This window comes from Portunus trituberculatus, chromosome 41 (assembly GCF_017591435.1).
Source record: "Portunus trituberculatus isolate SZX2019 chromosome 41, ASM1759143v1, whole genome shotgun sequence".
NCBI lineage: Eukaryota > Metazoa > Arthropoda > Malacostraca > Decapoda > Portunidae > Portunus > Portunus trituberculatus.
Window position 1 is genome coordinate 12,167,530 of NC_059295.1, and position 16,706 is coordinate 12,184,235.

General features: G+C 37.2%; 1 protein-coding gene across 1 annotated transcript in view; it reads right to left on the reverse strand.

Moving 5' to 3' along the window:
- The window catches only part of LOC123516667 (dynein axonemal heavy chain 5-like), a gene marked incomplete at its 5' end in the record, with an annotated part of 331,873 nt that overhangs the window by 2,092 nt on the left and 313,075 nt on the right, over window positions 1–16,706 (reverse strand). Inside the window, 20 exons of the mRNA XM_045276268.1 lie at window positions 3,464–3,646; window positions 3,840–3,992; window positions 4,523–4,654; window positions 5,108–5,188; window positions 5,469–5,625; window positions 5,829–5,951; window positions 6,460–6,599; window positions 6,718–6,912; window positions 7,056–7,133; window positions 7,443–7,669; window positions 7,970–8,122; window positions 10,002–10,113; window positions 10,343–10,522; window positions 12,041–12,230; window positions 12,650–12,903; window positions 13,339–13,469; window positions 13,723–13,879; window positions 14,545–14,700; window positions 15,209–15,364; window positions 16,310–16,478. Of these exons, the coding sequence (XP_045132203.1) occupies window positions 3,464–3,646; window positions 3,840–3,992; window positions 4,523–4,654; window positions 5,108–5,188; window positions 5,469–5,625; window positions 5,829–5,951; window positions 6,460–6,599; window positions 6,718–6,912; window positions 7,056–7,133; window positions 7,443–7,669; window positions 7,970–8,122; window positions 10,002–10,113; window positions 10,343–10,522; window positions 12,041–12,230; window positions 12,650–12,903; window positions 13,339–13,469; window positions 13,723–13,879; window positions 14,545–14,700; window positions 15,209–15,364; window positions 16,310–16,478 (3,127 nt within the window). The remainder of the gene's footprint in view (window positions 1–3,463; window positions 3,647–3,839; window positions 3,993–4,522; window positions 4,655–5,107; window positions 5,189–5,468; window positions 5,626–5,828; window positions 5,952–6,459; window positions 6,600–6,717; window positions 6,913–7,055; window positions 7,134–7,442; window positions 7,670–7,969; window positions 8,123–10,001; window positions 10,114–10,342; window positions 10,523–12,040; window positions 12,231–12,649; window positions 12,904–13,338; window positions 13,470–13,722; window positions 13,880–14,544; window positions 14,701–15,208; window positions 15,365–16,309; window positions 16,479–16,706) is intronic.

Here is a 16,706-nt window from a genome sequence, read left to right on the forward strand (position 1 = left end):
TTAATTCCTAGTTTTTTTTTTAAGTCTATAGCAGATAGCTATATAGGTTGCTGCTAAGTCACCAGTCATTTATAATTAGATTTAGGAATGCTTTCTGTGACTGTGTGTTATGTGAGTTATAGCAGTAGAAGATAGCAGATGTAACACTGTGGTGATGAAAAAGAAGCTGAAGGCAGTCAGAAGAGAGGAGTTGATAAGATGAAAAGCTTTTGATTCTACCCTGTCTAGAAGAACTGTATTAGTGGAAGCCCTCCATACATGTGAAGCATACTCCATACATGGATGGATAAGACCCCTGTACAGAGTTAACAATTGAGGGGTAAGAAAAATGGACAGACAACTCAGAATGCCAAACTTCATAGAAAACGTTTTAGGTAGAAATGAGATGAGAAGTTTCCAGTTTAAATTATAAGTAAAGGACAGATTGAGGATGTTAAGTAAAGAAGAGGGAGACAGTTGAGTATCATTGAAGAAGAGAGAATAGTTGTCTGAAAGGTTATGCTGAGTTTATAGATAGAAGAATTAAGTTTTTATACACTGAACATGGTTAACTTTGGTCTCCCCAAATCAGAAATTTTAGAGAGATCAGAAGTCAGCCATTCTATAGCTTTCCTATGTGATCTGCTTACTTTCTGAAAGTTTGGTTGTTTATGAAAGATGTGAAAAATTGCAGGGTGGTATCATCAGTGTAAGTGTGAATACAGCAAGAAGAATAATAGGAAGAGAGTGAGTGATATGACAGAAACCTGAGAAACATCACTGTTAATAGATTTAGGAAAAGAACAGTGACCATCTACCACAGCACACACACACTGCTGCTACCATACAGACAAGATGTGGGAAAACAGCTCCCAGGGAAAGCACTTCAACAGGCGTTGGAGCCTGACCTAGACATATGTACAAGGGAGTAGGGGGCCATAGGGTTCTCGTCTCCAAATTAATAAGATTTGGATACCATATAGAATGGAAAAATGGAGAGAGAGGCGGAGTTAGGTAGCACAGCCAAATGTAAGGGACCAAAACAAATGCAATGTTTTAAAAACCAAAGGTTTACTGAGACACCTGTTGGCCTGAAGATATTATGGATAAGAATTTTTCTGGATTTTGAGAAGAAAGAGGTAATATGAGGAGGCTGATAAACGTGGAAAGGGAGATAAGATACATGATGGGGGTTATATCAAATATCATGGAAAAACAAGAAAAACTGATAAAAGAAAACACTGAACTAAAAGTGAGATTAGAGGAATGTGAGAAAGTAAGAGAAATAAATCAAGAGATGAAGGAGGAGATGCAGGAGATAAAGAAACAAAATTATATACTAAAGGCTACATGTTGTGACTACGAAGACTCCTTAAGGAACCAACGGAAATAAATACAGGATGGGGAGGATAAAGTAGAGAATGGAATGGGTGGAGCAAATTGGAGGAATTATGAAATGCTTGGAAACAGGAACAGGAAGAGGAAAAAGTTAAATTTTCAGAGGTAGTAATAAAGCATATTAAGGAAAAGACAAAGGACACTGTTATATAAGTAATTAAGGAGAAAGATGATCTAGTGAGGGATACGGTGGATAAGAGGAAATGTTTTTTTAATTTTGGGGATGAAGAAAAAAAATCCAAACAAGTTCATGAGAGTGAGAAGAGAGAATTGGCCAAAACTATTATCAAACAGATTCAGGACAGCACAAAGGAGTTGGATCAGGAAGTGGAGGAAGTGATTAGGTTGGGAAGATTTAGTGCAGGGTTAAGAGACCAATGAAAGTGAGAATGAGATCACAGGTGGTGGTGGAGGAAATTATGATAAGAAAAGGGAAGCTGGCTAATGATACTGAATTTAAGGATTTATGGATAAAAAGAGATGTGTGCTCAACACACAGAGATGGGTTTCTGACATAGAAACAGTAATCATTCCAAGGAAAATTAGCATAATATCTCTTCAGGTTCCCTTGACTGACAGAGGAAAATTACCAGATACAACTCCACTTTGGGGGATCCTGAGATGGGATTAGAGTGATAGGAAAAGATAGAGATATAAGGTTGTAATGGAGTAGCCCAACAGAGAAGATAGGGTAACAGCATAGGCAGAAGAATTAGAGGTAAGAAAAAGGTCAAGGATGTTGGGTCTATCTACAAGATGATCAGGAATACAAGTAGGGTATTGCACCAGTTGTTCTAGGTCGTGGATGACAGCAGAATTAAAGGCTAGTTCACCAGGAAGGAAAAGGAAAGCCAAAGTAAGTGGTGAACTGTGAAGTGTCCAGGAATGGAGATCACTGGAAAAATTAATTTCTTATAGTCAGAGGAGTTGGGTGAGAGATAGACAACATAGATAAAATGTGGCTAGAGAGTGACTCAGTAGTCATAGCCAGATAGTGGAAAACTTGGAAGATTTGAGACCAATGGCATGAGAGCAAGTGAGGTCTTTGCATGCACATACATGCAGCATCCAGCTTTTCAATGAAAATGAGGATAGAGAAAGTAGGAGGGAATAGAAAAAGGGGCTACTATTAGTTATCTGAGTGAGAAAAAGAAAATAGTGGAAAACTTAGAAGATTTGAGACCAATGGCATGAGAGCAAGTGAGGTCTTTGCATGCACATACACTCAGCATCCAGCTTTTCAATGAAAATGAGGATAGAGAAAGTAGGAGGGAATAGAAAAAGGGGCTACTATTAGTTATCTAAGTGAGAAAAAGAAGATAAGGTTTAGTGAAGGAAAGGTTGTATTCTACAGACTGATAATTAGATCTAAGATAGTGAATGTTAATATGCAAAAATTAATTAAGAAAATTTGAGGGTAGGTGAAGACATTTAGAGTTGATGCTGGAAAAACAGTTTGACCTAGGGATATTTATGGTCTCCTCAGAAAGGGACTCTGAGGCTAGTGTAGGAGTTGCCATATTCAATTCTGAATTTTGAATGAATGGTGCGTACTTCATTATTATTAAAAAAAATTTTTGAGTGTGAAAAAAAGAGAGTTAACTTTAGAGGGCAGGCTGTGACTGCCCCATTTATATTGAGACACAAAGAGAAATGTTCAGAGGTTACACTGGCATTGATGACAAGTTCACAGCACCCTCTAATTCAGTGCTTTAGATTTCACTGGGAGTAAAGCACGGGATCAGCTAATGCTTAATCACAACACAAATCAATAATGCATTGAAAATATTCATGATACAAGTGGAAATTTCCATTTATGTCATTAGTTATTATAAATATATTTACCAATGCTTTCTGTGATTATGTGTGAGCTTTGAAACACTTGGGTAATTGTTAAGGTCAAACAGTCTCCAAAACATGCATCCTCCTCCCACTTTCTCTTTCTCTCTCTCTTACAAGATTAGTCAAGAATATGCAATGCAAGTTGCCCCTTTCTCCTTCTTTGACCTCAATAAGAGTTACAGCCAAATTTTTAAAATAACCTCAGCATTCAACTTAATCACATTAACAATAAAAAACACCTCACCTTAGGCCGAGACTCCATGAGGCGCCCCTGTTTGCGGTCCCATGATGCTCCCTCCAAGAAGAGACCATATATGTATACTCCTTCTGGTGGAGGGTCATGGATGTCCTCTCTATTGAAGCGAGTCACCAAGTTCTGCAGGATTACACAGTCCAGTGACCATCCCTTGTGCTGCCTTGTCACCTCCTGTTGGCACAGAGTGGAATGCTAATAAATTGATATTGATTAATTAGAAGTATTATAAGCCAGAGTCAAAATCAAGAAGTGACTGAAAGATAAAAACACTTTGTGATATATGGTTTTTATACTTCACAATGACTGATCTTAAGCGAGCCAAAACCAAAAAGTGACAAGAAGATAAAAGATTCTTATAAGTGACCTGTCTCATTGCAGTGAGGAACCCCTGAGGGTTGAAGAATCCAGTGATCCAGAATGCCTTGGGTCGCCCATATGTGTACCAGCGACGGAATTGTGCGTCTCTCTCCAGCAGCTCTGTGAACCAAAAGCCAAGTGTGCTGGACTCCCATGACACCTGGTGATAGATTGCTTGTCAACTTGTGGAAAAAAAGTAAGAATAAGTATATAGATGAAAAAAAAAATAAAATAAAAAAAAAAAAAAAAAATAAAAGCATTCAACAATTTATAATGATGAGTGATTTGAATTTTTATATTATCCACAAAGACTTAGCCTTTGACTCATTAATTCTGATTTTAAAAGATAGTTTTGTGAGGTCATGGTGGTTTTACATAAATAAATACTTCTGACACATCAAGGTAAAAGCCATGGATAAAACAATTCTGTCATTGAAAATTTAGAATACATGACTGAATAATGACAATGATCAAGAATTGGCATCCTAGACTAAATGTATAATGCAAATCTGCTAGTGTCTTTGTGGTCATTCCTCCAGTTTACAGTCTGTCAATCCACAAATTAAGACATTTACTTCTTATTCCCAGCCTCAGATATATTTTCTTGTGTTTCATAATCTTATATTTCATTAAAACTAGACTACATTCACAATTCATCTAACTTTCTCATGTATCCATACTTGTACTTACCTTTCGCCAATGTTCAGGCACCCGAGCATCATACATGGCATCCAACATGTCCTTTAGGGAGGCACTCATGATTATGGTCCCTTCGATGGCCAGGAGAAGGTCTTGCAGGCTCTGACGCACCACTTTTAGCACCTGCACCAACACACACATTCAAGACAAAGAGTGTTACTCTCTTAGTTATAACTGGAAAGACATGCAAGAATGTGTGATTTTTATAATGAGATTCTAAGGATTAAATGGCAAATACATATACACATATTAATAGAGATTAAATACTGATGAGTTATAACTGATTTTTTGCTGTTCATATTTTTTGAATGTGATAATAGGGTGTGAGAAGAAATGAAGAATGGATTGATTCATGATGAAATTACAGGCAGAGGGAGGAAGAGGAAGAGGAAGACAACGAAAATGATGGGATGGGATGATTGTATATGGGAAGACTTTAGAGAGAAGGACCTCAAAAGAGAGGAAACCTTATAGACAGGAAAGTGTGGAAAAGGCTTATAAGAAACTGTGACCCCATATAGATATGGGAAAAGTGAGAAGAAAATAGTGTGTGATACTCTTTCAAAATATAAGAACCTTTTGCATGCGATCAAGTTCCTGCCTGAGGAAGATGTTCATGGGTAGGATGGCACCCATCTTCTGTAGGGCTTCTTTAATCTGCAATCAGAAGAAAGTGTCAAAATAGCTTCTCAGTTACACATATTGATCATGTACTAAGATTATTAATGCACTGACAGTCCACATTCCTTATTTCTCACTTTCATAGGTCCTGCTGTCAAAGAATGAAAACTGACATGAGTAGTAAGAGACTATAGATCTCAATTGGTCTGTGAAAACTAATCCAAAAAATAATGTGCTGAAATTGCTACTCTCATCTCATGTCCTATGTAAAAAGAGACCATGAGATACTATAAAATAAAGCAGTTAGAGACATCACCTCATGTTGAATATAATCAGGAGGAAGCTTGCCAAGCATGTCATTGGCCAGATTAGACACTACAGCCTCACGAGTCTCCCCACCACGTTGCCCACCCTCCTTGGGCTGCATGCTCAGAATGGTGTCGAGGATGCTCTTGGCTGTGTTAATTTGGTACCTGCCAACGACATGTATTGGCCATTACATGTACGGCTTTTATCATCACCATTTCCTTTTACCTTCATCATAACCATCAACTACTACTCCTCAAAAAAAAAAAAAATTTCAAATCAGATTCACAATGGGGCAAGTGAAATATTAAACTTTTACTTTAAATACAACCCAAAACAGAAGCTGTATGAAATAAAAACAGGAACTCACGTAATGTCGGCATTTGGGTGCAAGCCAAACACTTCTGGAGAGTCTGTTGCTGGTAACTGATTGATATATTCAATATAGTCTGCTTGTCCTTTGCACATGGGGAGTCCGTAACCTTGATAAAACCTGCATCAAGACTTATTCCAATTACTTCAAATATCAGTATATGAAAAAGTTCTTTACTTAATTTCAGAACAAATCATTGTAACATAATGGCTATTTCCTGAATCTATGTATCTATCTATTTCTCTGACAATTTCCTCCTTCTAGAAGCAGCATCCCTGCAATAAAATTACCACAATAGAAGAGCTTCTGCATCTCCATATTACCCATTCATAAGAATATTAAACAATCACAGAGATATCATAAGAGTATATCCTTGTCTCCTCTATGCTTCAAGAGAAAACTTTTCAAAACTTTCCCTCCACCATCACACAAGACTTTATTAATTTCAGCAACTACCAACCTGAAATGTGTATTTCAAGGATATCCTAAAGGACTTCCTTATCAACTTTGTCAGATGCTTTCTCTTTGTCCATGAAGGCTGGTGAATCAACATTGAATAATATAAATATATAAAAAAAGAAGTTTTTAATGTGTTCTTTAAGTTGATTGTCATGCTTGTTCCATTCACCTAAAGTCTGATGTAAGAAGACGCTCATTGAACCACACATGAAGGAAGGTCAGAAGAAGGCGCTTGTCAAAGTCCTCTGTCACACGGCCACCATACTGTATCTCTCCCAACATGTAGCAAATTGTCACCCATGATACACCCTGGAAAGATGTAATGCAGGCCAGTTAAGAACTCTTTTGTGCAAGTACTGAACCTCTATGACAAGTGAATGAATATGAGCCAAACATGTTTACATTCAAAACATGACTTTTGATTGACCTTTTTAGGGTCCATGTCATCCAGGTGATTCTGGATGAATTGGACTGATGCCTGAAAATCTGCTTGGTTGAACTCATAAGGAACATTCCATCCGAGTGCTCCATATTTTCTACGCTCCAGCACCACTGTGTGCAGGAAGGCAGTAGCATAAAGAAGTCGTGGCCACTGGTGAGCATTGGAGTAGTCCAGGAGGTCCTGTAGAAGTAAGGTTGTGATGAGTGATATTATCACACATCACAAGAATGCACATATGAGGATGTCCATTGTGGAGCATCAAGTTTTAAATTTCATGAATTATAATCAGGTGTGTTGATATTCTTGAGATCGCATGCACCCACCTGTGACACATCAACATATGTCCTCTTGAGACTAGCACGGATGCCTTGTGGAGGCTCATTTGTGAACTTTATGGAAATCTGTAAAGAAAAACAGAAAGCACTTATGAGAGAGAGAAAAAGAACCTATTATTTACCTAACAGAGATCACAAATACCAGTTAAAGATAAAATTAATCTCATATAACAAGAAAATGACTGCAGACATACTAATGAAAAAAAGGGAAAAAAAAAAATGTACTTTTCTTGTATCTTAATGTATTTAAAGTTTCAGTTATTTATGACCAAGAACATATTTTGATGATTAGACATTCATGCTAAATCTTTCTACTACCACATATTTCCTAATGTCTACTTTCAGTGCTTAATCTAATGCCACTTTATACATCACCTGCAGCAGACCAATGGGGAAGGCAGTGTGAACCTCAGTGGTGAGCCAAAGACGAAAACACTTGTGGACATTACTGGATTCTGTTACTGTGTCCAGTATTTCTTGGCAGAACTCCAAGCTAAGATGGCAGTTCTGCAACAACAACCACTTGCCAGCAGCCATGGCCTCAGTCAACAGGCGCCGAGCATGGGCTTCCTGCCCTTGTCCCATAGATATGAACCTGATCTCTGCCGAACAAATGTAGCAAGTGAGGACAATCTAAACAAACATAACAACTAACAGGTGTCGTAAGTTGAAAGTTGCCCCTAGACTTTTGTGATGAGAAAAACTGAGCCTTTTAACTCTTATGAATTAAAGCTAAACTCTTGTTACAGCAAATACAGCAGACCATTAAATCAACCTGTGGTTTACTTATATTTAAGTTAAGGAAATTCCCTGACTTGAAATATTCTCTGGTTCCAAGTTCTACATGCCCACACCTGAGTGTATCACAAAGCTCACCATCCCAAACTGTAACAAAAACTTACCAATTTCCTTAGTTTTGGATAGGATTTCAATCTGCCCTGATGGGTCTGATCCCTGGGAGAGGAAGCAGATGAGAGGTGTGCGGTTGTCTGATTCTTCCCACGTTGCCTCTAGGTCCAAGATAACACTGTCTGCATACTGCTCACCCAATGCACCTACAGTAAAGTCTCAGGTTAAAGCTATCAGACATTATGGCACAATCACTTCATGAAATACAAATATCAGAAGATGCTTACTGTATTTGATAGCTCATAAAAACACTGCATCCTATGAGGTCAGGGTTCAGTATTGAGACAGTGGTTGGAGTAAACAAAGGCTTAAAAATCAAACTCCAGACAACTTTACAGATGTAAACAAAGTGATGATTGGTACTACACCAAAAATCAACTTTTTTTTTTTCAAGGTGCCAATCAATATATAGTAAGTCATACTTACTGGTAATTCACATAGAACGACACCAGCCAGGAAGAATTTGCCAAGTGACATATACAGCGCATTGTATGAACCAAAACAAATGTGGTTGGTGTCAATGATCTTGATCTTGACACAGGCATGCTTCACTGTGTTCTTTAGTGTGATACCATTACTCCCTGAGATAAGACACACTTTCATACCATTAAAATTGTACCTATCTTTTAATATTCTTATCTTACATACATGCAAAAAAAAATTATAAGAAAAAATTATGATCATTAGCCCTGTAGTCTCCGACTCTCACAGTCACTGCTAATGCCATATGCCAGGTATATGTTTACATCACAAGCCACAGCCTACTAGCAAAATCAAGTTTTTAAATGCAAAATATTGTGATCTAATAATTATCTAAATGCATGTGAGTCTTCAGATATCAGGTGAAATCCTTCACTTTATATTCAGAGCTTAAATCTGTTCATATATCTTTTTTTTTCATTTCAGTGTCTGCCAAAACTAGGTGTGTCTTATGAGCCCATGCATCTTATGAGCCATCAAATGCAGTCTTTATTTGCCATAAGGAATACGTTATGATTCCGGATATAACCATCAAAACTGCAGTTATTTTCCAAAATGAATCAAGGGAACAAATCATACTGATAATTGAAAATACAGGCAACCCCCGCTTAACGAAGGTTCACACAATGAAATTTCGCTACAACGAAGGTTTCCTTTTACTACCATCTGCTCATTTAACGAACACCAAACTCGCTTTAACTAAATATTATCCAGGTAATTTTTTCCAAGTTTGAAAACCACGCCGTATCACGCAAGCCGACAGGCTTTTGAATACACCAGTGCCTCTCGTGGACATCACGCGCACCACTCACTCCCCCTAGTTCAAAACAATAACAATGTCAGCAGTAGCTCGTCTTCCCTCGCTTTACATGCCACCAAAACGCCCTGCAATGTTGCCTAGCATTGCTAAGAAGACCAGGAAGTCTCTTACTCTCGAAGTGAAGCTGGATATTATTCACAGACATGAGAGAGGCGAGAAAATTAATCGCATTGCTTCCCACCATGGCTTGACTCCATCTACTGTCTACCATTTTCAAGTCAGCAGACTCTATTAAGAAGGCTGGTGAGATCATATCTTCCTTGCAAGCTAAAAGAACCACCTGAACTTGTGACTGCAATGGATAAAATGGAAATCCTTGTGTAAATGTGATCCATAAGTTTTGTACAATGATGCACCCTTTGTTTACATTCCACAGGTTGCCAGCTAGTATATTTCCTGCTCCACTCTCCCTCCCTTCATAAATTTAAGATCATCAACATTATAAAGTTACATACATACATTAGTGTACATTATAATGACTTAGTCTTAAATTAAAGTGCTTAAATGTTTAACTTCATAATTTTTACTTCCATTAAACCTTTTACTGTACTATGATGCACTCTCACTTTGTTTACTCTCAATGGAAGCTGAAGCCAGGGGTTAAACTTGTTATAATTTGTTCGTTTAATGAAAATTCGTTTAACAAAGGATTTTTTAGGAACGTAACCCCTTTGTTAAGTGGGGGTTGCCTGTAAAGTCAATCTCTCCACCACTAGAGTACTGACTCCGAATGTAGCGACGAGCCTGTGATAGGGTACGGTCTGGACACCATGACCGGATGAGTAACAGCTGACGGAACATGTCCAGAGACCGTGAATACCCACACGGCAGCTCCTCCTGTGCGTGAGCAGAAAAGTGAAAAGTGTCACCCCTCAGGAATTCTTAGGCAATATCTGTAACTGAATTTTACATGTTAGTTGCCTCATTTTCATATATTCTCTTCTTTATTGTCTTTTCCTTTCTTTCTATTTCTTATTATGCTGGATATAATAGATTATATAAGATAACAGTAATAATCTGAATGATGGAAGTTAAATATAGATGATGATGATTTGTATATACACACCTCCTCTGGTTTGTCTTTCTCAAACCAGAGGCGCCAATCCTTCTCATTTTCAGTGATCTGGTCAAGGATGTTGTTGAATTGTGAAAGCTTGCTCAGCTCAACCAGGTTGAGCCACGTGATGTCCAGAACCCAACGGAAGGGCTTGGGTTGCACTGCCTTTAGATCCAGGGAAGCACCACCCTGAGCAAACACAGAAAGGAAAAAATGAATAAGTTCTTTTCTCTTTGAGAGCTCACAAACAATGGAGAGAGAGAGAGAGAGAGAGAGAGAGAGAGAGAGAGAGAGAGAGAGAGAGAGAGAGAGAGAGAGAGAGAGAGAGAGAGAGAGAGAGAGAGAGAGAGAGAGAGAGAGAGAGAGAGAGAGAGAGAAAATAATTAAGATTTTTAAACGTAAATTGTACAGAACTTTCAAAATGGGTACGATAAATTCACTATCTAACTTTTGATATTTATGTCCTGAAAATAAATTACCATGTATGAAAAATACATCAAATGAGAATCTGAAAAGGAAAATAATATTTATGGCTATCTTTTGAACGTATCAATCTTAACAGTATATATATATCATAAGTAGTGGTTTGTGAATCAGCAGGGATTTGAAATTTGTGGTCATAAGGTTTTACTAGTTTCTTACATGATGAGCATTACTGAGTTTTAGGAAAGTTGAATTAAGGATCTTCCACTATGCTTTGCAACTACCGTATTTTATAGCTTACAGGACGTACTTTTTTTCCTAAAAAGTATCCTGAAAAATACTGGTGCGGCTTCCAAGACGAATGTTGTAGTAAGGCAACACCCAACCTCAAGTGAGCTTGGACACTTGACCAATAACGACCTGGATTTGTATGTTGAGTCATTACATTATGATGTTAGCTTAAGTACTATTTAATTCAGCCTTTTATATGATGTAAACTCAGTACTTAGCTGTTACAGGTATTTCCAATACCATAATCCTTCCTGGAGCCTACTCGTCATGTGGAGAAAACGGGCCGCTCCCTCCTCTCATAGCAACACACACATACATACACACGAACGCACACACGTGCCAAGTGCCTTTATACCTTTATTAATAGAACATCCAAATGGCTTACTCGTTGAAACAATAGTCAAAACTCCACTTGTGAATTATATTCACATTGATAAAGCCTGTGAAGCACAATTGCAAAATAAAATAAATACGAACTGCAGCATTGATGCTTTCGGTTTCAGCGATTGGCGTATTCAGCTATTTTAATAACCTAAGTTATTCAGCCTCCCAAATTTCTGAAACACTGGAATTTCCGAATGCCAAACCTCTGAAATTGAGGACAAGTGATTACGTAATGTAAACAATACGTCCAATACGTGCCGTCGCCCGCCACTAAAATAAGGAGAGATGGACTGCTTCACTGTGTGTACTTATTTACCTATGGTGTTTTTATTTACATAGTTATAAATTTGTGGTGAGTGCTTCAGCAAATTTGTAATGAGTGATGAAACAATAGTGTCTTGCAGACTCCTTGCTTCTTATGTTTTTGTGTTCAGTGGTTGGGTATATGGTGAATGTGTTCTTGTATGAGAACGACTTTTTTTTCTTAGAAATTTCTTTCAAATATTAGGGTGCATCTTCCAAGATGCAGCGTTTTGCAAGCCATAAAATACAATAATCAGTCTTAAAGTTGGTAAAGACCAAGAAAGATAGAACACTGTTTTCACATACTTTAATAAATTTCATGAACTCCTCATGAGAGATGTGGCCACACTGGAGGTCCACCTTCATGGCCAGAAGGAGAGTGAAGAGGAACTTGTGGCGCTCATAAAAGCCCCGACAAGCGTTCCTCCATACAGTCAGAGTAAGGAACCGGATGACGTTGCCGATCCTTATCTTGGGATTATTACTGCGGTCAGCTCTGTAATACCATCAAACATCCTTAGAATATGACAACTTGAATGGTTATGTGTGCATGATCTCCTTCAAGTGTGCAGTTGAAGCAATTCAGTCCGACACATAGATTCAGTATGGAAGCCTTAGTAGTAGTCTAGAACCTTTCTTTGAAGTTTCAGGTACTTCTCCAGACTTTCCACTATATTTATGTTAATGAAAGCTCTACTGGATATCATGTGTCTGGCAGTGCAAGTGCCATGAAACTGCCAATACCATAAACAGATACTAAAAGAAAACATTATTTATCCAATGAAAGACCAAATCCTGTCAGGTCAGAAAAATTTAGGAATATGTATCTCAAAACTGAGTAAAATTTCTTTCATTTAAATATCGACTACAAAATCAATGACCATTTAAACAATTCACATGAGTGCAATGACTTACTTATTCATGGACATGTCAAAGAGAATGAGGAATTGGCGGAGGGATGTTTGATACATGCAGGAGACCACTGCCATGTCCGTGATAAGGAAGTAAAGAATGGAGCCTCGGGTAGCCACTGGCCGGTATTCTTCACGGGCACCATTAATCTTGCGTTCTGTCTCTGAGGCAATGTGCAGCTTGGTACTCACATCCTGGGCAGTGGATTTAGTGTCATGCAGCACCATGATCAGGTCCTCATCATCTACCAATGAACCCTGGAATAAAGACATCCTCCACTCATATACACTATGTATTCCCTCTTAAACTAAAGGAGTTTTTGACCAACCTTGACTATCTTATCACTACAAGAAAACCTTGTAGTTAAGACTACAAGTGAACCTTGTATTAAGAGTACGTACAATCTTATATTACATTAAAAAAATGTTAAGAAAAAACTATCTACAGACCTCTTCATGTTATTGAAGATCTCTATGCTTGAATATTCTCTTCTGATTCCATATATTGACTCATATTTTCTCTAATATCTGAAATGTTCTTTTATGTATTGTATGATGAATGAAAATATTAAGGTCATTTGGGGATTGAGGAGACCAATTATTATGAGATGGTAAGGTTTTACTGTATATGCAGGCAATAATAAGCAAAATTCTTTACATCACAATTGACAGTCATCCTGTCTCTTCACTCACCTGTACTGATGTAAGGCGGAAGAGAAGGTTGTCCTCCAGCTCCTTCATCCTTCGCTTGTTGTCCATGACTTCCTCAATGAGTGCCACACGCTCACTTTCTAGATCACTCTTCTCTGTCCTGATGACTCGACCTATAGTTCAGTCATCACTCATCACTTCCTATATCTAACACATTGCTAAACTCTTCTGATCTAAAATAGTACTACTATGTTAGTATACTGTTTTTTCTTGAAAGTTTTTAAAATCTATAATAATAATAACGTAACAGTAAGAGCATCTCCAATCAAAACCATGCATTTGTTCCCTGAGGGCTAACAACATACGTCAAAATTAACAACAAAATGTATAACAAAAAGAGCATCTATGAGGATGCATTACGCTTACCTAACAGTTGATCCTCCAAGCCATGCACTGTAACGGTAAAATCAATAATGGCAGTCTTGGCTGAGACCTCTGGGGTGTAGGCAGGGTTGGGTAATTTTGTGGTGATGTACAGCATGAAGCCAGGCATTACATCACACTCCTTGTCTCCCACAACCACCTGCAGGCATTACATATCATGTCATAAAGAGCAAGTATGTTTTCATAATAAAAATCATGGTTCCCTCCATTCATCCCTTGCATGTTCTTACAGTACACCTAACCCTCAATTATCACACAAAATTGGTGCCTAAAAAACTGCACGATAGTGGAAAACATGATAATGGAAGTGAAGGATAAATACAAAATAAATAAATTGGTGCCTCAACCCAAAAAATTTTCCTAAAAAAACCAGCTCTGAACAACAGAATACCATGTGGAAAAGTGAGGGATGGTGGTGGTGGTGGCAGTGGTGGTGGTGGTGAGCAGAGTGACCAGAACCAATCAGTTCCCTTATTCAAATCACGTGATGTGAATACACAGCGATGATTGGCTGCTGGCTCCTCCTCCTCCTCATGATCATTATCTTTCTCCCCCTCCACCTCTTCCTCCTCCTCCTCCCCCATCTAAACATTCATCGGTGTGTGTGGTTGGGATATCGGTAGTACTACTACTTCTACTACTACTACTACAACGGGTGTGCGATAATGACTTTCTAGATGCACTAAAACTTAATTTTGCAGATTTTCATAAGTGCGCAATAACGCCTAAACGCAATAATGGAGGGTTAGGTGTATAAGTAAAATAAGCTGTACATTCTTTTCTGTTGGCATACATCTCAGGTACCTTTAAGATGGAACCAGACTTGATAAAGTTCCTATCCAGAAGATTGTCAAGAACAGGATCTAACTCTTCCTCCACATCCTCAATGAGTAGTGGCCGACCCAAAGAAAGTGAGTCTTCGAGGTGGGTCCGGAAGTATTTATGATTCAGTGAAGTGATCTGCAACATGATTAAACTCTTACCCATTTTATATTCTATCTATGCTAGGATTTTATTTTCAGCATAGCCAGTTAAATTCTGCATGGCTGCACAAAGTTAATTTCATAATGAATCTCTTTACTATGTAGTTGTAAGTATCCACACTAGTCCAAGAACACAGAAGAAAAAGTAATGCTGCTAATACTAATGATCCTATACATATATAAAGTACATGAGGTAAAACATTTATGTCAATAATAAATGACTAAAGAAGATTGTAATGGATCTTACACCATTAGAAGAAGAGCTAGGTTTCTGTTCTCCATAAAATATATGTACATGAGGTAAAACATTTATGTCAATAATAAATGACTAAAGAAGATCGTAATGGATCTTACACCACTAGAAGAAGAGCTAGGTTTCTGTTCTCCATAAAATATGTATGATCCCTACTTATTAAAGTATTAGGATATACAGTCATTACTACTTCATTCATAAATAATCAACTTGTATGGGTAACAAGTCTCACCTGCAGCTCATTCATTGCCTCCCTATTCTTGATCCATATCTTGCCTTGTCCTTGCGGGTCAATCAGGAGAGGGTAGCACGATGCCTTGCTCACTATGAGACCATTCTGAATACTGAGCTCATCATTTGGAAGTCCTTGAAGGTTCCACTCTGAGACCTATCATTAGGAAAGACACAGCACAATAAGGAATGCTTGCATACTCAAACATACATATCTTCTAAAAATGGGATAAATCTTGTCATAAGTCTCAAGAAATGTGTTACAGCAAAAAGAAATAGATAAAAAAATCAGTCAATTAAATCAATCAAAATAAAATTAGATAAAATGAAAAAAAAAAAAAAAAAAAAAAAAAAAAAGAATAAATAAATAAAATAAAATAAAATAAATACATAAATAAATAAAAAAAATAAATAAATAAATAAAAAATAAAATAAATAAATAAATAAATTAATTAATTAATAAAAAATATACCCCTCTCTTGAATTTCATGCTTGCTTGGTTCCTTAGGCACAGTACTAAACTCAAGGATCATGAAACTCACATTGAAAATACTGTACTGAAAAAATGCTAATTTGTTTTGGTTTGCTTAGAAGCTGACTCCCCCAAACACTTTACTTCCTTATCTCAAAATGTATACCTTTAAATTGTTGGCTGTGTTGTAATTTTAGCAATTAATGCTTTTGTAAAGACAAAAACATGGGTAACAAATTTTACTGAAAAAGAGAAAAAAAGATACAAAATCATAAAAATATATATTAACATTTCATGTGGGGTTCCAACTTCTGGAGCTGTGTTCAGTGGTATTGGTAAGTGAAATGCATGAAAAATAAACAATGACAAATAGATCTAACCATGCAAGAAAACAACAAAAAGTAGATGATTAGACAAATATATACGTAAATACAAAAATCAATGAATGAGTGAGAAATAAATAAGTGCATAATACAAAAACTAAACTCAATTTCAGCACTGAATTATTACACCACTAAAGAAATAATGGAAATAGTCAAAAGCTATAGCACTCTTGTCCTGGCATAGACACCAAACAAACAGAAAATGCACTGCCTAGTAAACAGATAAGAGTTACGATGATGAGCATACTGTGGCATTATCAATGAGCCAGTTAGTGATGTCCAGATCAGTGGTGTAGGGAATGCTGCGAGAATGGAAGAGGGAGCGCCACATTTTAATCATCTTGGTGCGGTACTCCTGGTTGAAGGGACCCGCGTAGGATAGGAAAGCGGTGGTGAGCAGCACGTCTCCCACCAACCTATGGATGGTGTCTTTTTTAGTATACTGAGACAATTTCTTATTTTTATTAACCCCCAAAATAATAACAATAATAATGATAGTAATAATATTAATAATGATAACACTAATAATATTACTATTATTATCATATTATTGTTATCATTATTATATTATTATTATAATTTTATTGCTCATACAGATAATTTGTTTTGTGCTTGCCTAAAGTGAAAAAGAGAAATATATCAAT